At 32.5% G+C, this 27,793-nt stretch overlaps 1 protein-coding gene and 1 long non-coding RNA gene across 2 annotated transcripts; both read right to left on the bottom strand.

Annotated features, from left to right (window-relative positions):
• On the bottom strand, positions 1-27,793 carry LOC149478138 (homeotic protein empty spiracles-like). Its single transcript, XM_089709910.1, has 3 exons — positions 27,260-27,793; positions 12,839-13,011; positions 1-1,686 (listed from the first exon to the last, which is right to left on the bottom strand). The coding sequence occupies exons 1-3, from the start codon at positions 27,702-27,704 to the stop codon at positions 1,492-1,494; spliced, it is 813 nt and encodes a 270-aa protein (XP_089566036.1). The 5' UTR covers positions 27,705-27,793; the 3' UTR covers positions 1-1,491.
• Positions 3,543-4,721, bottom strand: LOC149478139 (uncharacterized). Its single transcript, XR_016317486.1, has 2 exons — positions 4,474-4,721; positions 3,543-3,920 (listed from the first exon to the last, which is right to left on the bottom strand). It is a non-coding gene; the product is annotated as an uncharacterized LOC149478139 (long non-coding RNA).

Below are 27,793 nucleotides of genomic sequence, written 5' to 3'. Positions count from 1 at the left end.
TTGGAATATTCTACCACATTTAGATTTCTTCGAAATCTATCCAACAGCATTTTATTTTTTTGATAGCATGTTTAATTAGATAAAGAATGAAAGCTAGAAACTTTTTAACAGCTCTATCACAGCCCAAACTCGAACTATTCTGAAATTTTTATACATTTCTGTTCAATTCTACCACATTTCGATTCCTTCAAAATCTATCCGAAGCCAATATTCATCAAACGCAGGAATAATTTTTTGCCCGTACAAACAATAGGCCTGTCCCACGCTCAGGCAAGTTCAAATTAAACGATTCATTCCAGCACGGGCGCAATTAAAAAAACAATCCTTTACGATTACATTGCGTGTGGCATTCGTTTTAATTAATTGTAATCTGTAGTACTTTACTCTACTTTTGTGGTTTTTGCGAGATGTTGGCGAAATTTCCATGGAATATTCCATTTTGTCTATGGAAAAATGAATGTTATATATCCATGCATCAGGAAAACGATTTATACTATATTGGTAATGCATAACTAATAATATACATAATAGCACTATTTATATTAAATTCAATAACACAAGCTCTAATAACCCGTGAACAGTAAAATGATAAGAATTCCATTCACGAGGTTAACTGCCCTTTATTTGACTTTTAACTTGAATGTTAACATTCCTGCAGTATGTAATGGGGACAAAATACGAGACTTGGATTCTTGTAAAATACCTTAAAACAAATCGAACGACTGAAACAAACAAAGCATAACCTTATTTGTCCGATCGTGACGATAAATAAAACAATCGGACAATGATCGTACAATAGCATCGGCGTGAAAGCCTTGATTCTTATCAGTTTCTGAACGCGCGTAGACAAATAGCCTAACAGAACAATCAACAGTTTATAAACAATTTTGTTTCGTCGCGAGCAATTACCGAACGCGATCCCAAACGTCGATAGGTACCGATTCCGAACGCACCTCTTAATAATAGGCCCACAAACGACGCACAATAATCGCCACCATCTATATTTTTATAGTCTATGGTCGCTCTCTCTTTCTACCATCTATTTTGACATTAACCATCTCCCTTCAACTGCAGCTATCAGCGTTTCAAATCAAACTGTCTAATTATACCCACATCACTGGACGCATCAAAGGAGGCATTTTTAATTAATTTAATCCCAAAACTATTATAATGCGGCCAATTTTGTTATCTAATAATTCTTGACGCGCTAACAAGAGGTCGTTTCGACGCCATTTTGTATCATTTTAATGACACGCTTCGAGATTAAATGACAGGTAGTAAATTGTGACTAATTAACCGTTCGAGTTTCAGTTGAATTAAAATTAATAGGTTCGCCCGTTTGACAGTGTACTGAAAATCAGTGTCGCTTACAATAAAATACTTTCTTTACAGTTTACCGATAATCCTTCGATTAATAAATAAGTAGAATTGTTTTATCTACGGTACGTTTAAATTACATTATTATGTACAAGTCTTTAGTGTCCTGTCACTTTACGTTTCATTTTCACTTTCACTAAGATCGTCCATGTCCATATCTATTAGTTCTTCGTCTTCATCTTCATACGAGTTGTTGAAATGATTGTCATCTGGTTTGCTGCCAGATGAACTGGACTTTCCAGTCTTGGCCTCTTCCTCCTGTTGCATTCTTTTGTGTTTCGTTCTTCTGTTTTGGAACCATACTTTCACCTGTAAAGAAAACATATATTAGAATTTGATAATGTCATACCTGATATTAATATGTTAACTTCGAGGAGAATGGGAAGGGTTCAATTCTAGAATTTGTGAATTTTTCTATCATTATAAGTGGCTCGTCTTAGGTATATTGGGCTTAAACTGTACCAAATTTCATGCAAATTGGTTCAGTAGTTAAGGCGTGATTGAGTAACAGACAGACAGACAGAGTTACTTTCGCATTTATAATATTAGTATGGATTACATCAAAACGAACTCAAACCATTTAGTTACTATACAAACGAACAAAACACAACATTTTCCGATATGAATACATTATAATACACAGTAACAACAATAAATCATTTCCAGTCAAGTTAAAGGGGTAACAACTATCGAAACCCCAATATATCAAAAACTCCATTGAAAGAAAACTATTCAAACACAAAGCAGATTTCCCGCGCAAAAATACAATCCGCCATCTTGTCGCTATTTGTCACGTGTTTAATGGCGCGTAAAATCTATGCGCGATGTTACCAGTCAAGTTTGTGTGGAATTTTGAGGAAATATGGTAATTTCGTGCATTTTGCTGGCAGCACACAATAAAACTACAGAATTAAGGTTTGCACAAAGATTTGGCGATCCGTAACTACCTTTTTGCGGGTGGCTCGTAAAGTTCGCGGTTGTTTATTACAGAGGTTACGTTTAACGTTTATTTATATTATCGTGCTTTAAAGAAATACTTGCTTTTGCACGCGACTCCGTTCGCTTGTTTAATGTTCGTTAAAAGGAGATAAAATATTTATGTATCCCGTTTAAATGCAGTAATTAATTTTTAAATGTAAGAAACTTAATCAAATTCGATCGATTTCTTTGAGCATTCATCGTACCTAAATTTAAAGTTTAAATCACTGATTTTATCTATAGACGAAGTATAACTAGCCTTCTACTTAATTTTAATTTGTCATTGGAACCAAAAGCAAAACAAACCCAATCGTTATATAAACCAATTTTACGCTATCAAAATCAAATAAAATATAATTTATTATTTGAAATGTAATCACATAAATATTATTTACCCGCATATTCAATTGATATAGCTATCGAAATAACTGATAAAAAGTTACTACATTTAGTTTTTATTGAAGAATTGAAATGACAATTCGTGAATTTATATGTTTTTATGTCGGTTTTATGATGTTTTTGCACATATCACCCTCCTACTTATAACTAAATAGACATCTGTTACATAACAAGGTATATCATTATATAAATAAATTAATGAGGAAGCAATATTATACTCGCTAAAAACATTAACAAAAATTAGCGATTGCCTCTCCTAAAAACGAGGACTAAAACATGACTTAAACGATTTTTTTCCAGTTTGAAGTTTCAAATGTCATTCCTGTCATAATAGTTTCCATAGCCTAATTTTTTCATCATGCTTCCCTCATGCTGTCTCGCTCTTTCACGCGCCATTACCCACTAGGGGTGTCACTACCAAACATTGAGATAATATTAATAATGGAGCAGACACCACGAACAAAATCTGTGCGCCAAGATGGCGGCGCGGGGCGCGCGAATGACAGCTAGACAGTCATAGATTATGCGATGTCACTGACTCACCGCTATAGAGGCGACACTTTGTTTCTTTCTGTCTATTTTATTGGGTGCCACTCCTTACATGCACGTTGACTTGAAATTTTCTTTGTACTTACTTAATATTTATTTCAGATATAAACTGACTTTACTACGCGGGGCTAACAATATCTGGCATATAATATAGGATGAGGAGGTTCAATATGGGCTATGGGAAGTTTCATTCCTTACAAATTGAGCCTTTTTTAGAAAAAAAATAAAAGCCGTGTAAAAATTGTGTTTATTTATATTTAGTTCATCATCCTCAGAACATGTTCCCGGCTCAGAAATTGCTTGTATTGTTCCAGTACTATTGTAGCACACCTTCGGCTAAAATAAATATAATAATAATAATGTTAGTGATGGCTAAAATAATATTTTATTTGTTATACAAATCCGTAAAATTTTATTATTATTACTAACATCAATACAAGGAACAGCAGACTTCTTTAGAATACGCCTTCCCGCTTTTGTGGTATATTTATCCTCATCGCGAAAATGCAATGAACAGATGCTAGTTCTATCGGATGGTAACCAGGTTTTTTTCACTGCGGTTGTTTTGGACAAATTTTACCCATTTTTCCCTTTCTTCACGACCCAGACATGGAAACCTTGAATAGAAAAAATATTAATCTCTGAACTAGCGGTCCGCCCCGGCTTCGCCCGTGGTACATATTTCGCAATAAAAAGTAGCCTATGTTTTTTCTCAGGGTCTAAAGATTGGCCAAATTTCATCAAAATCGGTCCAATAGTTTATGAGCCTATTTATTACAATCAAACAAACAAACAAAATTTTTCCTCTTTATAATATTAGTGCAGATAAATAAATAATAATTCAATTATACGTTCAAGTCAGTAGCTTATACAATATCAATTAAAATTGATTAAAATCAATTAACAAAAAAAAAATTGGTGATTAAGTAATTGATTTTCATATTTCATGATTTCACCTTTTTTCAATTAACAACCAGTCTATGCTTTTCTAAATATGTAAAATTATTATTTTATACTATAAAAATATACGCCAGCAAATATTACTAACAACACTTATTTCATGCCCAATGTCATATCTTAAATTTTTAATCTATGACAAATGACGCAAAATGTCGCCCGCCAAAAATTTTGTTCTAACTAAGTTTTAAAAATTATTATCTAATTACTTACTGATTGAAAAGTTATTCCTTTGCACTTTTCCGTATTATTTGTATTATTTGTGCAATATCGTAACACAAACGTAGGCATATTTGATGCGTTTCACTTTAAAACAAATAAAAAATGAGCGTGACGTTCGCGTCAATGAGCGAGCAAGCGACTGAGTGCAGTTACGCCACATGACGTATGTTGAGTGGAACATAAGTGGTGTAGGCGGTATCGACTCCATATTAATATTATCTCAATGCTACCAAATTGATATTTGATGTCAATATATGAAGTGCTAATGTACCATGACGCCTTTGTTATCCAATTTAAAGGGATAAATGGTGACCCTAACTAAATTCGATGATATATTTTTTGGGCACGGTTCATTTCACGGGTGTAACGATAAGTATGAGATGATGTATATAATCTGTGCTTATTTAATAACTCGTGTATGTAGAGATATTATTGGATGTTTTTATCATTAAAAAAATATACTTAAGTAAAAACAGGGCAAAGCTCAACGCAGCTAGGTCTAATTATTGCAAACGTACCTATTATTAAGAATTGATATTACATACATACTCTTTCAGGCAAAAATGACTGATCGAATCTGCATGAAAGTTAACTTATGTAGATACAGATTATAACATGGCTCTTAACCAAGTGCAAGACGAAAGAATCCTCAGTTTTAACAATAACTAGCTGTGCCCCGCGGTTTTACCCGCAGTGCTCAGCTCCTGTTGGTCTAAGCGTGATGATATTAGATATATAGCCTATAGCCTTCCTTGATAAATGGGCTATCTAACACCGAAAGAATTTTTCAAATAGGACCAGTAGTTCCTGATATTAGCGCGTTCAAACAAACAAACTCTTGAGCTTTATAATATTAGTATAGATACAAGTACATATAATAGAAAGTATATATGTATATACATAACTCAATTATGTTAACACGATTAAGCAACAAACACACAAACATTCACATAATTCAAAACTATAGTTTAACAACCATTCATCGCAAACAGTGACATAACATTGTAAAGAAGAAAATGGACGCTTCGCACATTTTAAACGTTAAAATTTTATTACAGTTAAATACAGGTGAGAACTGAAGAAATGATTTAAAATCCGTAAATGCAGTTTAAGCAGAATAAGCAATGGTGGATACTAAATATTGTATTTCATTGTTGTCATTAATAGCCAATTTAATGGGTGTATTTTACGCGGTTTACGCGTTTTTTGTCTATTTAAGTATATTTCAACACAATTTTAATGTCTGTGGGAATAAGAAAACTTGATGAAAGCACAATTATCTAAAACGTATGGCCTTTTATTTACGTAGTAACTTCTTATTAAGTATTTGGAAGATTCCTACTAAAGATATTGCAAAAATAACTTAGCGATCATTGTTATTAAAGAACAAAAGCTATCATGTACATAAATATTTTTCAATATATACCTATCTATGTACTTATATTAGAAGGTCAAATATTTTTTATAACTAAATTAAACCTAAAAAAGCAACATTCAATTCCTAACCCGTTTACTCTATTATATTATAAATTTAGGGTTACCAGAACAAATTCGCATTAACTTGCAACGGTCCCACGGGGCTATTTGTCATGTTGCAATCATGTTCATGGCCCATGCCCCGGTTGGGGACGCTCATCATTGTTGTTATATGTTCATACATACTAAAGTGTGTGTGTTTGTTTGATCATTACGTTACGAAAATGAGGTAAGTTGTTGTAGACAGAAAAATTAAGTTAGAAATAAGTACTCACTGTGAATACCTACTACCTACTCATATTTATTAGAAGTTGAGATCGAAGTTCGCTATTGATTTCATTAAATAATTAACATTTTGTAAAAAGGAACGCAGTTTGTTTGTAAACTGCTACGAAATTCTAGAAATCGTAGTGCTCTTTTATAAACAAATTACCTACATATTATATTTTATTCCCAAATAAAATCCCGTCCCGTCATAATTCATATTAGACATAACACAAACATAATATTGCTCATATTAAAAAAAAACCGTCGCTACTAAAAGTTTTACGTTTATCATGAACAAAATTAAAATTTTCTAAAACATTAATCAACGAAACGACGCAACTAAACAAGCTATTAAACAATTTTATAACCTTTTCATGCAAATTTAAAAGTTCAAATTTCGTTATATGAGAACAATAAACTTTTGTCACATCTGCCGCTAAACCAATTTAGAAAAGCACGCAGATGAAATGGAACTCTTCTAAACGAGGGGTCAACCAGCCCTGGTTCTATAAACATGATAAGTCTCCGCAAACAAAGAGGGTATCATAACTATACACACTGAATAAATACAGGGGTGTCATTCGAGAGCTCAGAAATACGATTAAGTGCTTATGTACGCGTTATTCTCCCCAATGGATTACGGCAAGAGCGAGAGCCAAATACGATCCCCAACATGCCAGACAAGGCCAGCCGTATCAAGGGGAGATGCGCAATTAAGGGGTACAATGAAATTGGGCGAAATTTAAGCGGAAAGCTATTTATCTGTATATTACTTTATTGTCGAACCATTAACGCGGGAATGGGATGACATTACGAGCGCGAGCGGGACGGCGATACGACAAATTGGGGTTGCCAGTTGCGATTTTATAGTGATAGATATACGAATTCCCGTTGGATAGAGGGAGAGATCAATTGGCTGGTAATAATGAACGCTTTGTGAGAATAATTGGAGATAGTCGATTATGTGACGGTAGTTCATTTGTGATGAATGTTTACTTTTGAAATTAGTAGCCATTTTGTGTGAGGGTGATTATGGGATCGGTAGTACGATGCATTCAATGTCATTTTGATTGTGTTCTATTCATTTTTTATGCTATGATTTACTGAATAAAGCATTGAAATATAATTAAATTTGGTTTTAGAATACGGTTGTTAGAAGAGTGACACTCAATTAAGTTTTTATTAATATTTAATATGTACTATCAAATGGAATAATGGATATGAATTATTGTATAATGGTTTCTGTCTATTTTATGGCATTATACTTTGTAGTTTACTTAGAATTTAATTAATTTAATTTAATTTATTTAGAATATAGCTTAGTCCGACTATTTTATATTTTACAAAAATACAGAACTTAGGCTACATACTTAGATACATTAAGACATATGATTTAAAAAAATTGTAGGAAAAAAAGCCAATGATGGTGTAATTTACATGTTAAGTGAAAAAACAGTATTTTGTTTTTGTTTTTTCCGAAAATAAAAACAATATGATAACCTCCTCCTTTTTTTTTGAAGTCGGTTAATTAATGTTTTGCTTACTTACAGATTTTACCCGATTAAATATTTATAAAGTTTTCTCCTACTCACAACAGCCTGTAGGTATAGAATATTGTTATAAAAATTAAAAACCAAACACCATGTATATCCCGGATACGGATGTTGCCGGGCTTTTCGGGCATCGATTTATTACATTGTTAGATTTCATTGGCTGTTATTGTATCCACCATGAAAATCTATCAACTATCGATTCTAATTTTATTGAAGAGTTTATTAAGTAGGTAAAACGTATATTTATAACTTAAAAAACATGTTCGTACGCGTCGTTCGCGTCGTATCATACAGTGTATTTTTTCATACCTAATTATTTATTTACTCTTGCATTTATTTAGCTAGTTTCCTCAAGAGATTGTCATGATGTACAGGGTCGAATTTTCGAGGAGTGCCTAGTGCCTACTCTTAAATTCCACCCTAAACCAACAAAAAACTACATTATTCCAAAACGACATGGTCCATTGTATTTCCTTGTTATCCCTTTACAACCTATAAGGAATCTTTAGGAAACTTATATTAATAATTAACCCGTTTTTTTAGCCTAACGGTTATTCCACATACCTACACCTATAAGCCACCATTTCCTATGCATTTACATCATTACCTATATAAGTTTATAGATTTATCACCAGCGCATGCGTGATTCACTCTGGGTGGAGTCGCGAGATGCTGCAATGTTCACGGGACTTACTTATGTAGAAAGAAACCCCCTTGTTAATGTAAATAAATATATAAGAAATTAAATGTTTTTAACGGGGTTTGAACGCTTATAATGAAAGGTAGTTAAAGTTTAATATGTGCTAGGGTAGTATGTATTAATTTAACATATTAAAAGATTTTTTTGTTGTTTCTCTAGGTATTGATGCTTGTTGTCTAATAAGTAGCATAGTCTAAAGAGAAAAGTAGATATAGATTTTATCGAAAATGTAGGCCCGCTTTCCATAGGTAGGTGTAAACAATAATTTAAAATAATTGTATGTAGATACATCACAATTTATTATATTGGAAGAAATAGAATTGTTATTCACATTTAATAATCATTAAATGCAAACAAAACATCAAACATAGACAATTCAAAAAAGGTCAATGATTGTTTCCAAAATTCGAATTCTATTAAAAAACAAACTCGTTCCGTTCCCGCCAAAACGGCATTTAATCTGCTTCCATTACGGACATGCAAAGAGCCACAGAGTATCTAACCAAGCAGGTTCTACACGATACCAATTTTATATTATTAAGAAAATTATACACAGCTGCTCACAACGTTCATACGAGCTATTAAGATAAAATGTTTACCGTACTTAATTCGATTATTGGAACTTGGGACTATAATATGTTAAAGAAAATGGCTCGCTGTCATATATCCAATTTTTTGTTCGCGTTTTGTGAGGTCGTATTTGTTATTTTTTGTTGTATTAGCTATTTGTAATTAATTATTTAATTGGTAATAGCTTTTGGTAAATACGAGGGTACTTCTTGGGCGCCATGTAAAAAACATGATGTTTGTTTTAATGTGATTGTATCATATTATTATGTATAGATTTTTAATATTGTAAGCAAGATTTTTATATATCTGGTAATAAGTAATTTAATTTAAATTTTGTATCTGTTTAAAAAAGAAGGAAAATATACCCTAATAATTGTAAATTGTGGTAACCGTTGAAAAACTACACGCTATAGCATAAAATTAGCTCTATTAAGAATTTTTCCAACAATTACTACAGAACAAAATTCCGTTATTCCCGTAAAAATAAAAAAACAACAAGGCAAAGAAAAATACTTTTATAGGGTATACAGAACTATGTAGGTATATGGTAACATTATGAGCTACACTACACGCTTCGGTGCCCCCTAACGCTCAGTGAGTCGCTAAAAAAATAATAATACACTCATCAAAAGGCAATAAATTTGAACATTCTCTTGAAGCCTCATTACCTCGTAATTTTCGATGTTAATTTCTAATGTGGAACATCGCATTTCACCAACAAGATAATAAAAACTATAAAACGTCAACAATTCCCGCGCATTCCTTGTTCAACAATTTAAATTATCAATAAATTGATTCCTGAACGCAATGTTTTTTTTTCATGCATAAATATTCTACGCGTTATATTTTACAAAGCTCATACATATTAATTTTAAAATCAATTTAAGATATTTTATGTGTCATTCAATTCAAATTATATTCGTAATAAATATTGTGTTTCCGTTCAATTCTCGATGAATATTCGAATGGTAAGTATATAATTTTAACCTAGCTAGTCTTTATTGCTATATTCCATTGATTAATTTCTTTCGTTTTACAAAATAAAGGACCCTACAATTAGTGTATTGTCTATTATTAATTACAGAAATATTTAAACATCAAAATTGTAATCAATCATTTATAAGTGCAGTAATACAGACATCAAAGGGCACTTATTAAAAATCAACAATTCGTACTTGACACTGGCAACTTATTGCCTTAAAAAAAAAAAAAACCATCAACAAGAAACTACTTTTTTATCATTTCGTTCAACATCGCATGCGGCGAACAATTTAGCGCTAATTCACCGATGTTGCATTTATAAACGTGGCTGTTACGATTTTTTTATTAAAAAAAATATAAAAAATGAGGTAATAACTAGCTAGTACGATGTTCCACGTCTTTTTTCTATTAAACTATTTCCGTTGCTCATAGAATTCTAGATTAATTGCTGTTACGAACATCCTATATTTAGACTGAAACACACCTTTCCTTGTAATAATCTGTATTTCACATCTTAAAATAAAAAGTAAAGACTAATAAATCAAGCAATTAAAATGATTTTTATTCCAAGTTAGGCTTCACATAATCCGTAAATAAATCAAACAATAAAATACAGTTATAACATCATCATTTCTCATTTACTGGTTTTTAGGAATTTCTTTTTCACGATTTTCCAAGAATAGTATATTTAATTAAATAATGCTATACTTCTTCATAATTATGCCAAAGTTTGTTTGTATATTTGTTGATTGTTAGACAATGTATATTGCATGAAATAATTTCACCTAATTGATAAAGAATGAATGAATGAATGAAAAATACTTTATTGTACACCTTATAGAATACATTTTACAAACTTAAAAATATAATATGTATAACAATGTACAGTAGGCGGCCTTATCGCTGGCAGCGATCTCTACCAGGCAACCCAGAGAGAGAAATTAGTGAAAATGTGACATTACGGGCTGTTTAGGGTTGTCTCATTTGTAGTTTGTAATTACCTATTAGATAAATTTTTTAGAACGAAACCATTCATTGGTATAAACCTATTTAGAACATTAAAATCAAGCAAGTATATGTAAGTATATAGTTAGTAGGTATACTTACATGTATTTGCATAAAATATAAGAATATAGACTCTACATTCTTATACCAAAAAATAGCGTGTACTGTATTAATTCAAAAAATAAACTGAATTCCTTACAAAATCAACAGCTGTCGATCCTCAATTAAAGTACATCGGATCTAAAATGTAAATTAAATATAACAAATCGTTGTATCGAACCGAACATCGCGAATTTGACAGAGGTGTTGAAAATTTGGATCAATCATGCATAAACTACAAATGGTTAACAACGCACACTTCGGTAATGAATCTAACGCGTTTTGCAACAACACGCAATACACACGTATAAATATGTAAACGCATATGATTTATATGAATTTACATAATTAATACCGAATTATTTACCCAACAAGATTAGCAGCCGACGCCCAACTTTCTAACAGTAAAATATTCAGGGCTGCATTGCAGGCGGATATCTTACTAAAAAACTAATATAGAAACGAGGTTTCGTGCGACCACACCCTGTTGTCTTCGGACCGACAGCATATTCATTGTTATTGGAATATTGTTGGAAAATATAACATTGCATTTAATTGGTACTTATGTGTTTTTGACAAATATTGGTTGCTGCGTTGGGGGCATTTCAGGAAGTGGATAGACAATATTATCTCTGTTTAAAATTTGGTCTAGATCAGAACAGTATTTCTAATGGGAATGTTGTTTTAAGTATTTATCTTTACGCTAAAATGATTGACTTTAAACAAAATACGCTTGATTGCGCTTTTTTAGAGGATGCATTTATTTCAAAAATTGTAGAGTTGTGCGTTATAGTATTTCTATGATGATATTTTTATCTAAATTGTGTCAATTATGTGTGTGTTATTTTATACACTAATCTAGAGGTAATTACTTACACACTAATTAGTAAATTGGTGTATGTTGATTAGAACTTGCAGATTCTTTTAGAAAATTACCATCTGCAGCCATAATGTCGTATCAGGAATTAAGGTCATATGAACTATGAAGTACCTACCTGAGTAGGTAGATAGGACCTACTATTGTTGTTGAACAATAAAACGTTTAAACATTACCTATATCATAATATTTATAACAATGATTTATTTGCGAACGCTACCAACACGAACAAGTAGAGCTAATAATCGCGTAATAACATTTTTTATTAGTTTCCAACAATTAGACGCGGCTCGATATCATTCGGTTTGCAGGTAATTATGAAATAATTACGGTTTAATCGACCCAAACTATATAGCCGCTTTTTCAATGGTTTTTTGTTAATTAAAAGGGCAGAGTCTGACTGATTGTGTGTATCCCGTGTTGCCAGGATGGATAGATTGATTGAAGTCAGTGGAAAAGGGATGTAGGTGCTCCCGTTGACGCCAAATTAATTTAAACTAGCATTAACCAACAGTTTTTGATATGGCAACGATAGCTTGTGTGTTATACAGACTATATCTTTGTGTCCAAACTCCAAATATCGTCCATCAGATTAGTCACTGCGTGAAATAGCAACACACGTCAATGTTTACATACTTTCGAGTTTTAACTAAGATGTATATCTCAATGTATATTTCTCTAATTTTTCAGTTATTTACAGACAACAGGGTAACAACAGTGCAGCCGTCTAAATCATAACTTGGAAATTGGGAAGCCTCTTGGCTCATAATATTATGGGTCCACACAGAGTGTGTGAGATATGCTCTGTTGATGATAAATATTACTAACCTGTGTTTCTGTCAAACTCAAAGCTTGCGCTAACTGTTTCCTCTCTGCTCCAACGACATAATGGTTTTTCTCAAACGCATGCTCAAGTTTGAGAAGCTGAGAGGGGGAGAACGCTGTTCTGATCCGTTTGGGCTTTCTGAACGGCTGCAAGAGGAAACCGGGGATGTCTGGACCTGGAACAAGAAATAATTAATTTATATTTAGAAAGCGATATAATGGTTGCATACTAACAACTTATAAATAGGTAGGTATGTTCTTATTACATGTAGTGATTAAATATTATAGTAATTATTTAATCGATCCCGTTCCCGTGGGATTACCGGGATAAGACCTATCCTATGTATGACTTGAAAAGGGTTTCAAGTCACAAGCTATCTCTGAACCAAAACTCATCCCAATCGGTTGAGTGGTTGAGGCGTGAAGAAAAGACAGAGTTATATTTAGTTAGGATTTATCATTCACGCGTTCAAAGTCGGATCAATGCATAGAATAATGGTACATTGTATGTCATAGGTATCTATCGTATCTAATAACAACTTTAATTGATTTTAAGTCATTAATCTTTAATTAGATTACCTTAATAATTAGCATTGGAATTAATTACTTCGACGCGTTCGTGTTTATCTAAGAAAAGCATTTTATAACATTACTGTGATAATCATGGCATTTTATTTTATCTTATAATTATTAATAAATATTATTATTAATAGTGGTTTTGATGGCCTAATTCAATTAAAAGTAAACATGTTAAAATCATAAAATAAACAGCTATAAAAATTAAAATGACTTTTTGCATGCGTTTAGAGGATGTCGATAATATCATGAAAATAAAAATATAATATTATGAAAACAAATAAATATATTAGGTTCTATCACAGTTGTATGCTATTTGCCCTTACGACGATATTTTTCTAATTCGTTATCTACAGTAAATTATGCATACAATAAATGAATGAAAATTCAATAATGACGGTGCATTTAGGTACATCAAACGAACATAGAGCTAGAGCTAGAGCAAGAGCATTCTTTCGTGTTATTTGTATTCTTTAAACGAAAACTCGTATTCAGTGTTGTTCAGTATTAGAACATTGCATTGAATATTTTCGAACGCACTTAGAACAACAAAAGAATGCTCTACGTCTGTTTACACTATAATAATTTGACATAGTGTGGTTAGAATGAGCATTCGTTCGCACGTTCGATGAATGCACCGTAACCCATCATTTAATTGATCGCCCATGACGTTCCTTAACCAGAAGTACGTAGATATTCTGTGCCAGAAGCTCGTTTACCGACCATTCAATACAAAACATCCAGTTACAAATCACAATTATTTTCAACACCAATTTTTTCATACAGTCTTTAAAGCAAGTTGACAATAGCAACCAATCGACCATCAATTTTAATTATTTATTATGTTATCTGTACCTATGACATTTATATTATCTGTTACTTGTCTAATTCATCCTTTGAAAATAGTATAATTGATCATTGAATAGTTAAATTTTATTATAACTTGTGGTATTCCTTAATTGTGTTATTGATTTCAATGACATATATTTCTCAATCTCAGCTGAAGAGTTTGTTTGAACGCGCTAATCTCAGAAAATACTGGTCCGATTTGAAAAATTCTTTCGATGTAATAGGCTTTATCGAGGTAGGCTATAGGCTATAATATATTATTATCATCATTCTAAGACCATCAGGAGTGGTGCCATGCGGGTGAAACCGCGAAGCGCAGCTAGTTTAAATCCTATTAATATTATAAATGTGAAAGTTTGTATGGATGTTTGTTACTCTTTCACGCAAAAACTACTGAACCGATTACAATGAATTTTAGCACACATATAGAGGGTAACTTGGATTAACATATAGGATAGGTTTTATCCCGGAAATCCCACGGGAACGGGAACTATGCGGGTTTATCTTTGAAAATGCGGGCGAAGCCGCGGGCGGAAAGCTAGTATAATAGTAGTAGTAGTAATAAGGTTGACGTTAAAGTAGCCTTTCAGTGGGAAGAACTTAAATACTTTTTATATGAGCATTAAACAACTAATATATTGTACTTAGCATAATAGTAGGGGAGCCCAGGATGCTAAACGTGGATTTACTCGAGCGTCACGGGAACCTATTAGAATTGGTAGATTAGACCATAGCGAGAAAAAAAGGTCCTATAATGTTTTCACTTTTAGCGGTGGGGAAGGGTTTTTTGATTTTTTTTAATTTAAAAAAGAAAAAAATTGGCTTGGAAATACTCAAGCGCGTTAGATATTGATATTTTGCATGCTCCAGGACGTCACTGAAAAAAAGTATAGGTACGTTAATCTGACGATTTAAGTGGCGATTTAATCGCTATGAAGAAAGGGTAAAAAATTAAAGTAATATTATTCGAGCGCGTCAGATTAATATATGGGGGGGTTAATTACAATATAAGAAGTCCCCATTTCGCTAATCTGACGATTCGAGCTCAACCTTAGGGAATTATGGATTATTCAAATTTTCCAGCGGGGCCCCTGAGCGCACCCACCAACCATAACTGCTCATATTGACTAGAGGTACTAATGAATAGCTAAGGTACCGTCCCTTATAGTAATCTGACGCGCTCGAGTAAATCCCAAAATCCCCCTCTTGGCCTCCCCTACTATAATATGTTATAGCTACTTTTTAGACAGTAATTAGGGTTGCATAAATCATATAACAGTGCATTCCAGGGTCGCGTAGGTAGGTATACAGTGCAAAACATAAACATTTACAAGTATATTTTACCCATATAATTAATGAGCATAACTCAACCTGGGTGGGTGGGTGCACGCAAAGCCTAATGTCATTTTAATTGCATCGTCTTCGGAGATACTTCAACATTAAGTGTATGGCTAATTCACGTTGAATTAAATTTTAAATTTAAATTTAAATTAAATTTAAATTTGAATTATTTAATGTAAGTTTTAATTTTCGCGTTTTTTTTTTATAAACAACAGACGAATGATTGCTTTTTAATCTATGATACAATAACATGTGAGTAAGATGTTTAATAAGTTGACAAGATAATTTCTTACTACTCTATATTTGTAGTATAATTTCTAATTGATGGTTTTCTTAAATGAATAAATTGAAATAAATTAAAGGACATCACACACCAATTAGGTTAGGAATAATAATAATCAGTTTACAATCCTTAATTAAAAAAAAATAAGTTATGTTATAAATTCTTGAAAAATATTCTAAATGATTAGTTTTTCTAAACAATTTACTTGTTATAGTTAATTTGCCGTTTCCTTTGTTAAATAAATTATGTTTCTTTAATTCAAATTTATGAGTATCAATACGTTTTTAGCAATATTACGTAATCGAATAAAAACTTAACAAGTTTTACGTCCACCATTTAAAGTTGATAACTTAATAAATTTTATTTTTAATATTTTCAATAATAAAATTTAATTACCACAATTACGTCATGTCAAAGTTTGATAATAATCTCTTAATTCGTGGTTTTCGAGTAAATGATTTACAACTTACATATAAAAAGTGATTTTAAAATATGTTTTTAAAACTAATTAGATAAATAATTATATGGTTACATAGCTTACATTTCATAATTTAGCGTGTGTATATAATTTTGCGAAATAATTTTAAATTAATTGAACTTATGGCGCGGTAAATGATTTCTTCGCGTGTACACAAGTTTTATTATTCACATAAATTATACAAGTGTTATGATATACGCTAACGTGTATATTATTTGAATTTTGTTATGTTTAAATTCATTATTTGAGAATGAAATGATTCATTCTCAATTTGGGAAGATTTCAATATCAAATACCAAGTAGGAAGATAGGTTATGAGCTTTCTGAAAGTTCGTACTATCTCATTTATTTAATTTTATTAAGTACTAGCGGTCCGCCCCGGCTTCGCCCGTGGTACATATTTCGCAATAAAAAGTAGCCTATGTCCTTTCTCGGGTATCAAAATATCTCCATACCAAATCTCATGCAAATTGGTTCAGTAGTTGAGGCGTGATTGAGTAACAGACAGACAGACAGAGTTACTTTCGCATTTATAATATTAGCATATATTAGTATGGATTTGTTATCAATTATCATGTTCATTCCGAGGAACTTTGTCTCCGTTTAATTATAAAATCACGTGTTAAAAATTCATAAAGAATAAAAACAATAGATAAGATTCAGGTCGGTTAGTAAACGTCAATGAAATTATCTTGATCGTAAAATGCTGAATTTATGTATTTCGTGACACCAGCCTGGGTCACCAGATAGTGTAGCAATGGCTTAATGATCCCACATCATGTCATCATCACAGCCCAAACCACACGACGCCATGAACAATATAGCTGTCAATGTCAAATTGTTTTTTTTTTTTTTTGCATGTGATGTCAAATTTATTTTTAGTCTTTACCGTTTGAAAAACTAGCGGTTTTTTTATCTATAGAAAGCATACCTAGGTAGAGATTGTCTAATCTAAAAATGAACGCCCCTCCACTAAACTTAATTGTTTCAATGTGTGAGGACAAATAATTATTGAACCACTTTATATGTGTGCGCGCGTCGATTCTACTGCAAACTTTGAAACTCGCGCACTGATTTGTCAACTAATCGGGCGATCAGTTCAGGTGCCTAGCATTGTGTGGCGGGGAGAGTGCGCTATGTACGGAATGACACGTCCGTTCTGTCGTGCATCGCGTCATTTATGCACTAGTTGGCCAACTGGTCCTGTCGTTCGGGCATGGACGGGACTGGAGGACTGAACGACCAATGAGGCAGACCAATTTGTGTGTATTGCGTCTATACACGTACTTTGAATGTGAGCGTAAACACAGTGGAGGGGCGTTCATTTTTAGATTAGACAATCTCTACTTAGCGTGATTTGCAAGCGAATCCGAATTTAAAATTGTATTTTTGTAGTTTGATAAAAAAAGTATCGACTGGGGAAATATGAAAAGAAAATGCTATTCCAGTACTTTCATAAATGTGTGTTAATATAAACGCAGAAAAATTAATAAACGTAGTGCCGTCTAGTAACCACTACCTACTTATCGATAAAAAAAATAATTTTCGACACAAAAACGTTATAATTATATAAAATTCTTACACCGGTACCAATAAATTATACACAGAGCTTGGTTAATTAAGAGCTAATTAATCAATGTTTATTAGCATTCTATACTTACATTGATTAATATTAATTTAGGGAGAATTAAATGTTAATAAGGAAAATGAAAGAGATATGTAGATTTCGACATTATAATTATTATGTTTAATTATTTTATCGACGACTTACTACGAGTAATTATTATAAGCCCATAGAAATGCTTTATTCATGTAATTATATATTCAAAAGTATGGAAAATAATTCCATAAAATATAATTTATGAAAATACCTGATATCTGATTTAACAAGCCCGTACTACGGCTCATATCTTATTATTAATACATAACATGATAAAAAACTCAAACACTTAAACTACACAAAAAAAGCCACTTCTCTTTCCTCGGCTAAATACTTTAAACGCGCCCACAAAACAAAACCCACAAAGATTTAACTCAGACAATTTTAAATGAAAGCCAGTAATTAGGAATCGTTTTTTCAAAACGAATTATCTTGTCAAGCTATAAACTGAACAAATATCTCCTTTAATTAGTTTTAAACAGCTCAGACTGAATAATTAATCATAAATTCTCCCATCCTACGTCTCGGCCCGAACGTAAATCACTTCATCTAACTACCGATCTTGTTTCAAGATGGCTGACCGCTGCCAACACAACGAACATAAATAGTTTTATTTAAAACGCTTGTTAATCTCGCTCGACCAACAACAAAGTACTCTCAAATTACATCCAATTATAACCCATTCAATCCTTTAAAGAAATATTGTTGAAAAAACGCATCCGGCAACAATCGCGGTCATTAAAAAAGGTGCGTAACGAAAGATGTGACGTACAGTGCTACCAACGTTAACGAGGCGAAGGTTAGTGACGTACAACTATCGATAAATGAACGATTATCGATAGTATTAACTAATTTCGTATTGTGCCGTACATGGACGAAATAATCGATGAAGCGTATCATTAAAGTTCACGATCGTGCGCAGGAGAACATAACGCCTGTCCTGTACGTACCTAATTACGTCTATAACATTTTAATAGCGCTAACATTGTATTTTATCGTCGAATGGTATGTATAAAGATACGGTTTGTTTATTGATATACTCGTAAAACGAACACGATTTCCAGCAGTTTTTGCTAGTTGCTAGCTGTTGACTTACACCTCCTATATTTCATTGTCCTAAGTATATTAGCTATTACTGATATTATCAAGATTTTTACTACTTTGTCGTTGATTAAAGTGGCACTAATTTAAATGTTTTAATCTTTCTACGGAACAGTGTAGTAAAGCTTATATTTATGGGATATAAAATAAGTAGATACTTGGACACCGGCATGATAATGAAGCCATTTTATTGATAGAAAAACTTGCAGATTTCCTAGTTGACGTATAAGCAGGTACTGGTATATTGCTATTAAAATATAATAGAATGTACAGCATTCCATATAAGAAACGATAAATGGCATTTTTAAAATATCGACAAACACAGTATCACGTCACTAAAAAACAATCAAATTTCGAACGACAATGGCGTCGGTTGATAATCGCGCGCACTCGTTCCCGCCTTGTGACAATAGAGGCTCTCTTTTGTCAAACCGCTTCTGTATAAAAATAGTTTTAAGTGACGCGTCTATAAAAACTTAATCCAGTTTAATTAAATTCTGTAACGGAGTTCATAAAAATAATATTATCGAAGGGCAAGTTATTTGTAAGGGTGATTATTATTTGCTTTGTCACGCCATGACAGTTTTTATTGACAGATATAATGGCGCGAATATTTTCCTCAATGCGTAATTATTGATATGGGGCGGAGATTAAAAAGACACCATACATTTTAATATTATTTATTAATTTCACTGTCACACAATTGCTAATTTTTATCATTTGAAAATCTTTCCTAAAATGTCTAATTCGTAGGCGCAAATAACATTAAGATAACTTAAGGTGTCTTACAAAAAGCAAAAATTAGGTACTTTTAAGAAATTATCTCACTCGCAGGTTATTTGTATAAAATATATGGACTGAGTATAAGAAATTATTATCAATATAATTAAGTTATCACAAATAATTACGACTAATGGTACGACCGTTACATTGTAGCAAGCTATAGGTTATCTGTGTATTATAATTATGAAATAGAACAAGCAAGGCTAAGTACCAATACATATGTAGTACGAAACTTTTTAATTAGGCACAGATAATGTTTTATTGCTTTTTATGTTTTCGGCCTGATATGGAATATTTTTACTTAATTAGTATCTTATAAGCACAGATAATGAATTGTTTACTATGTGCAATGACATGCGGCCTTGGGTATTTTTGTAATTTAATAAAAATAGATTTTTCTTTCAAAATACCTACTATTCCGAAAGTTAACGCGTTTAGCACTTAGACGCGTGAAATACTGAACAGATTAAGAACAAATTTGATATGCAGATAGATTACCTATAATCTGAAATAATATTAGGTTCGCTTAAACAGGCTACTAGGCTACCTATATATTTTTTTTATTTTCATCTTCTTGTACCTATTGTCTAGGTACATTGATTGTACCTAGATACATGCATCACACAAAAACTAATGTATGGCATTAAATGTACCTAGGACTTTATGTAGGTAGGTATATTAGAAGCTAATTAATCCCTCAGTCCCTGAATCACAGACACAATAGAAAATCTATTGTGTCGCGGCCCGATCGGGCCGCTCGGTGGTCAATGGGTTAAATAGTGTTTTCACGCTATTTAAAACAATAATTTAAATCAATCAGTTGCCAAGCTCTTAAAAATAAATCATAAATATCTACTAGAAACATCCATTACATATTATCAATTCTAATTACTGCAATTTTGATCTCTAACCTTTGAAACAATTACCGCAGTGTCGCAAACATATAGATAAGTGACATTCAAAGCATTTTACGGCGCCAAACGCTTTTGACAGTTCGATTTTTTTTGGGTCATAGATAATAGAGCGTTCACGATGTTAATTGATTAGGTTGTTCTGCAGTGTTTGACATTTCGAAAATTATGTTATGCTGTTTTGTTCATTTTGATTGGATATTTAAAAACCCTTATAGGTTAGAGTGTTAAGATTGGTACCACAGCATTCATTGTAACACTATTCAAATCTAAATAAAGAAAGAAAGAAATAAAATATGTTTAATCTAGGTGGACCTACTTAATGTAGGTAGATACTAAAACTGAAGAGTTTGTTTGTTTGAACGCGCTAATCTCAGCAATTACAGGTCCGATTTGAAAAATTGTTTCGGTGTTAGATAGCCCATTTATCGAGGAAGGCTGTAGGTATATATATTATCTATCTATCACGCTAAGACCAACAGGACGGTGAAACCGCGGGACACAGATAGTCACAAATAAGACTTCAATAATTATTTTCACTTAGAACAAAAGCACGGTGCTTGGTGTTACAACTTTATAGGAAGAAAAAGGTTACCCAATCTAACATAAAAGACATGAGTTTGAAAGCGTGAAAAATATGAAGCTATTATCTTACCAATTAAATAGGTTGTTGAAATCACGTAACACGCAATGGAGAGTAATCATTTATTTTTTGCCGTATTGCACAAAGATGTCTTTATTTAGCCATAAGAGAAATAATCCCACGCCATTTTAATTAAAGTTTAATTAAAAATCTAAAATGGCCATATAATAGTCGACCATATCTTGTTATGCCTTAACCGTGGAAAATCCTTTCGAGTGATTAAAAATTAATTATTGACTTATTTGGTGAAAATTGCCTCGCAGTAGTTTGTAATTAAAAACGTTTAAGGCGGGTTGTGCACGAATTCGAAAATAAACGATAACTGATAAGTACCTAATTGAAGTGAAACTTCTTTATCGAGGTTGGAAAAAAATTTAGTGTACCTAACATTTTTTCGTTACGCGTGACATTTTTCCGTTACGCGCCATCTTTTTCTTATCCCTACCACGCGTGATTCGACGTATTTCTGTAAAGTTGCATATAGTAAATTATTTTTTTAAAAATAAGGTAATAAAGAAGTTTCACTTTTTACGTGTGTACACTTATAGTACACGCACACGTTTTTTTTTTTTTAATACATTATGATTACATTATTAGGTACAGTAGAACCTCGATAACTTAAACCTCGATAACATAAAAACCTCTGTAACTTCAAAAAATAATATGTTCCCTTCCCATCAGAGCCCAAAACCTCTTTAACTTAAAATATTTTGTGTTTCCCTTGGACTTTAACTTATCGAGGTTCTACTGTATTATGATATAATATTTTTAAAGGATGATACGTTCTTATTAGTCAGAACTTTAATATCGTTGTTATCATCCTAATTTAAGTAACTAATTTATTTTAAAGGCTCTACTTTTGTTGAGAATTTTACAAAATCTCTCTAATTGTTAAACAATTTTTAAAAATGCTTCTTTAACAAAAGTCAGTTAGTATTTTAAGTTACCTTAAGTTGGAATAAAAGCATGACATACCTGTTATGATTTATAAAACTACCTATGGGTAGGTACCTAAGTACCAAATACCATAGCCTAAGCTAAGTAATAAAACATTCGATATCCGTAGAAAAACATTTTCCGGCGCGGAACAAAATCTGTTCGATCCTTTGCTTTCTTACTACTAGCGTTTTTTCCTCTTGTGTTCTTAGAAGAGAAAAAACGACGCGTTCCAACCGCTCGTTTGTGCCACACATTAAACTGCATTTCTAGATATTGACTAATAAAGCCGTTAAGACGTAACTAAATTCAATACGTTTCATAAATACTGTTTATTAGCGATATTTAATAATTCATTGAACGTTGAAGTATCTACTATTCACATAATGCTATTTCTATATGATGTATATTGGAGTAAAGAAATAAATAATAATCCATACTAATATTATAAATGCGAAAGTAACTCTGTCTGTCTGTCTGTTACTCAATCACGCCTTAACTACTGAACCAATTTGCATTAAATTTGGTATAGAGATATTTTGATACCCGAGAAAGGACATAGGCTACTTTTTATTGTGAGATATGTACCTACCACGGGCGAAGCCGGGGCGGACCGCTAGTATTTAAATAATAACAAACTTCATTCCATTGCGCGAATATGAAACAAAAAAATATTTTTTTTTAAGTTTAGAAAACGTATTCAACGTGCTATTGCCTCTTCTATCATAAACAAATGTTTTACGGTCACTCTATTATCTATGACAAGCTTCCTATAAGATAAATTTGTCTTTTATCTTAATATCTCACTTACTTTGTAGCGCTTTCATAGATAGCCGTATTCGTCGAATAATGTATAAAACTACCATTTTAAAAACGTATTCTAATTGCCCGTATTTGACAGTTTACGTGACATTTTAATATTATCGTGTAATACTTTATTGGACGGATACGTTTTATCCAAGCATTGAAAAATCGGCCCTAAAAAAAACAATAATATGTTGGTATATATTTGAAATATGTTTTGCTATTTTTATTTATTATGACGCAAGTAATAAAAAATCTACTATAGGTAGGTACCTACCTACTAGTACCTTTGACCTGAATAGACAGGTAGCCAATGACCATAAATTTTGATATTTTGTTTTTAATTACGCTTTGATTTTCTAGCATGAGAATGGGAAATTTTATACTTTTAAATATCTTATTAGACCGGACTATTCTTTTAAATTTTTAACTGTAAGCTTTTTGGTATTGCTTGCTGATCAATTATTAAACATCGTAAGAGCTCTTCAAATGTTACTCAAAAAAAACATAACACCACCAAATTATCTGAACACTTACAAGTGAGAGATAAGCTCTGATAATACTGTCTATATAAATCAGCCGGTTTATTGGCTGTCGATGTGTGAAACGTTTTGTTAACAGGGTTATCTGTCCTAATTAGAGATAGGGAGGATTGGATGTATTTAGATACTGAAATATTTGAAATTTGGGTAACATACCTACGCCGTAGGCCTTACCGAAGACAAATCTAGGATGTGACTGAGAGATATTTTTGAAGTGAAAACTTCTTTAGCGGCGTTGGGTATAAAATCTTAAACTCGCGTCAGGACACGTGGCCTGATCGAAAAAGCGTAAGACGGATGGATATCAAACATGCTCAACGTTAATAATGAAGTTTTCACTTCTGCCGGCACTCCCCCAGTGCAACCCGTCTTTTTTTTCCTCTTCATGTCAAGAAAATGTGAATAGAAAGATATTTGAATGAATTTCCTGCTCAAAAAAAAGACGTGTGGCACTCGGGGACTGCCGCGGTAAAGCATGCTATGCCTTCAAGCCACACCTCCGCGCCTCCTTCGTTACTAAATTTCTGGATTCGGTCCCCGCGCTCAAGGCCCGCGATTGAAGCTATGCAATACCTAGCTTAAATGTCTAGAAATAGGTTTAGGTACAACATTTTAAAACAAACACAAGAAAATACCTACAACATTTTAGTTATAGAACCTAATTTTATTCTAGTATTTTTACAGTCCCAACATTAATTTTAATTTTTTTTTCAATAAACCGTTAAATATTCTGGCTCTAAGTACCTACATCTCAAATTATTTCAGTAAAACTCATCCCAAATGTATAAGGTAATAAAAATAACAAAAATATTTAAATATGTTTGATTTTTCTGCCAGGCCTTTCCTTTTTTATTCAATTCAATTTTAATAATGTTGCAGCAAATACGGTAAACATAAATTTGCAATGCATTATGTTTTATTTAGGTATACCTATTTATGTTAATAATTGAGGAGCAAACAAAATACCTACTCCAAACTAAATTACCCTTTTGAAATAATGTTTTTAGCAGGTGGAATTTGAAAAGGTATTTCTCTGATGACCTACATATTTAGAACACATGATGTCACATTTTTGAACCGACCTCACATTTTTTACTTCTTTTTTTCTTTTACTAATTTATCCTTTTTTTAATATGTAAGTAGGTATAAACTATAATTTCTTTTCATAATTCATCAGGTCAAGCGCAAGGCCACGCAACACACATCAATAAAAACAAAATAATTAACATCATATTATTAAGGCACGCGATTTGATGGTCACGGACGAATTTACAAATGCCGTTACATAAAACCACGAAGTGTGAACTCATTAATATTTTGCAATGTCGGTAAAAAGTTGTAATTAGGTAGTTACATGCGGATTCGACAAACTCGTATAGGTATACAAATACGCGACACCGTATACTACTAATTCATTTTTATTGATGAATTAATAAATAATAAATAAATAAATAAATATTATAGGACATTATTACACAAATCGACCTATTATAGTCCCACAGTAAGCTCAATTAAGGCTTGTGTTGTGGGTACTAGGCGACGATAAATATAATATTTAATAAATACATATATAGATAATAACACCCAGACCCAAGAACAAATATTTGAGTTCATCACACAAATATTTGCCCTGACCGGGGATCGAACCCGGGACCGGCTCAGTAGGCAGTTACTTTACCACTGCGCCAACCGCGTCGTTAATTAATGTTTATGAACTAGAAATATTAAAAATAAAATCCTATTATTAATATTATAAAATGTGAAAGTTTGTATGGATGTTTGTTACTCTTTCACGCAAAAACTACTGAACCGATTACAATGAAATTTAGCACACATATAGAGGGTAACTTGGATTAACACATAGGATAGGTTTTATCCCGGAAATCCCACGGGAACGGGAACTATGCGGGTTTTCCTTTGAAAACGCGGGCGAAGCCGCGGGCGGAAATCTAGTAGAAATATAAAACTGTCCAAAATCATATTATTATTGTCAATTTTAATAACGTATGATCAATTTTAATGATGTTAATGTACCTATAGGTACTATCTATTTGGCTCTCTCAATATTATGGCATCTATACCTAAAAATAGGTAAATGACAAACTTGATAAAAATGACTCCCTAGGTACCTACCTACTTACAATTAAATTAGGAGGAAATTGTTTTTCTTATTATAACTGATCTTCATAATATTTCAATTTATTTTTGTTATTTTATTAAATAATTGAAATTCTGTTAAGTCTTTTTGCACCGACGCGACGGATCTTTACATTTAACACTTGTAAATAAATAAACACTTGTCCACCTACTTTTTTTAATAAATAATATAAGCTTTCCATATATAGGTAATACTATAAAACAATTAATTTATATAGTTAACATTTGATGTAAAATTTTACCTAGTAAAAAATTGTTTCTTTTTGCAATGTTGAAAATAAACTTCTGAATATATTATCTACCTAGGTAGGTATATTATCATTTCAAATTACCTACCTTTTTATTATTATTGCACGCCTCATAAGCGAAGCGTTGAGGTGGGTACTACTGTCACTTCGCGCAAAACATCTGATTTTTCAAACTTAAAATGTCTTTATGTATCATACATTGCACTTGTAAGATAAAACATACACACACATATTAAGAAAAAACACTATTTTTAACGTTCATGATATTTTTTATGTCATTTTTGTTATTTAAACTAGTTAAAAAACAGTTTAAAAAAGTTCTGTCTTGGACGTCCGTGTGTCTGTATGTGCGGATCCTTTTTCTTGTTAACACGATAGCGACCGAAATACTTTACTAATCGAGTCTTTTTTTTTCTCTTACGCTTGAGTATGCTCAGGAATAGAACCCTTTCATTTTTCAGGGTCTGATTCGATGTGGTTTAATTGTTATTAAATAAACAAAAATAATAATTAATAAATATTTATTAAAAAAAAATTATGAGGCGTGCACTTTTGGATTTTCCAAATTATTTTAAAATATTGTGATTGTTGTTGTGTTATGCGATTTTTTATTGAGGAATAGGTATTTTAATAAATTCGATTGGCTCTACATTTTTCCACAGTTAAAATTATATTAAATGAGTTGATTTATTCTACGTTTTAATTGAAGAAAAATTATACTCATTATCAGACATTTTAACTAGGTAGACCGTATACCTAGGTAATATGTACCTATCTAAATTTTTAGGTAAATTTTAACGCTGGATTTTTTTCTTATCTATAAAAAACTTTACATTATACCTAGCTGTAACTTTATTGTTATTTCATTGTTATATTTATTTTATATGCAATATTATACGCTTGGAGAGAAAAATAAATTAAATGGCCTTGTTCTAGTCCATAAATGTCAACAAAAATATTACTTTTAGCGAACCGGATAAAAATGAAAATGTTTATATACCTATAATAAGATTTACTTTGACCATTACAACCGAACGACGGTAAAAAATTCTCTATTTATGCGGTATACCTAATCAAAAATTATTATCTCTCTTAAACATAACTACTCTTACCTCCAGGAAATCTATGCGGGAATATCCTTCCATGCCTATTAATCAGCCACGGGTACAGCTGGTACGATTCTCTAGGTACAGGAGCGGCGGGGTGGGGCGGGGGGTGCGGGGGCAGAGGGGCTCCGAACCCTTGCTGCTGATGAGCAAGCGCTGCAGCCAACGCGGCGCCTTGAAAATGCGCCAGGAACTGGTGGTGGTGGCTCTGAGCGTCCAAATACGGAAGCCTCTTCAATTCCGGAGACGGAAAAACTGCTGGCAAAGCACTTGGTCGCAGCAAAGGCCGCGGGGAAGGACTGCGAGGCGACGCGACCGGCGACGGGCTGCCCGGGCTCGCCAGGGGCGGCGAGGTCTGCTTCGGCCGGTCACCCACTATACTGTCTATACTGAACCCTATCTTCGGCTTCGATGGCACCGCCACCACTGGAGTCGGTGCGAGAGGCATCATGCTTTCACAAATCTATCGTCACTGCACACAGTTATCAACACACAACACAGACACAATCCATCGTGGCGCGAGCGGTACGTACGCCAGGC

Source organism: Colias philodice, chromosome 23 (assembly GCF_061535455.1).
Source record: "Colias philodice isolate Cphi_HAF_F1 chromosome 23, ilColPhil1 Martin Lab GWU primary, whole genome shotgun sequence".
In the NCBI taxonomy this organism is placed as follows: Eukaryota; Metazoa; Arthropoda; class Insecta; order Lepidoptera; family Pieridae; genus Colias; species Colias philodice.
Note: the sequence above shows the minus strand (reverse complement) of the source record. Positions and strands in the feature narration are given on the sequence as shown.

Coding starts and splice junctions, on each gene's coding strand:
- LOC149478138 (XM_089709910.1), bottom strand. CDS start 27,704: ATGATGCCTCTCGCACCGACTCCAGTGGTGGCGGTGCCATCGAAGCCG. Junction 13,012..27,259: donor CCCGCATAGATTTCCTGGAG/GTAAGAGTAGTT, acceptor TTCTTGTTCCAG/GTCCAGACATCCCCGGTTTC. Junction 1,687..12,838: donor TGAGTTTGACAGAAACACAG/GTTAGTAATATT, acceptor TTTTCTTTACAG/GTGAAAGTATGGTTCCAAAA.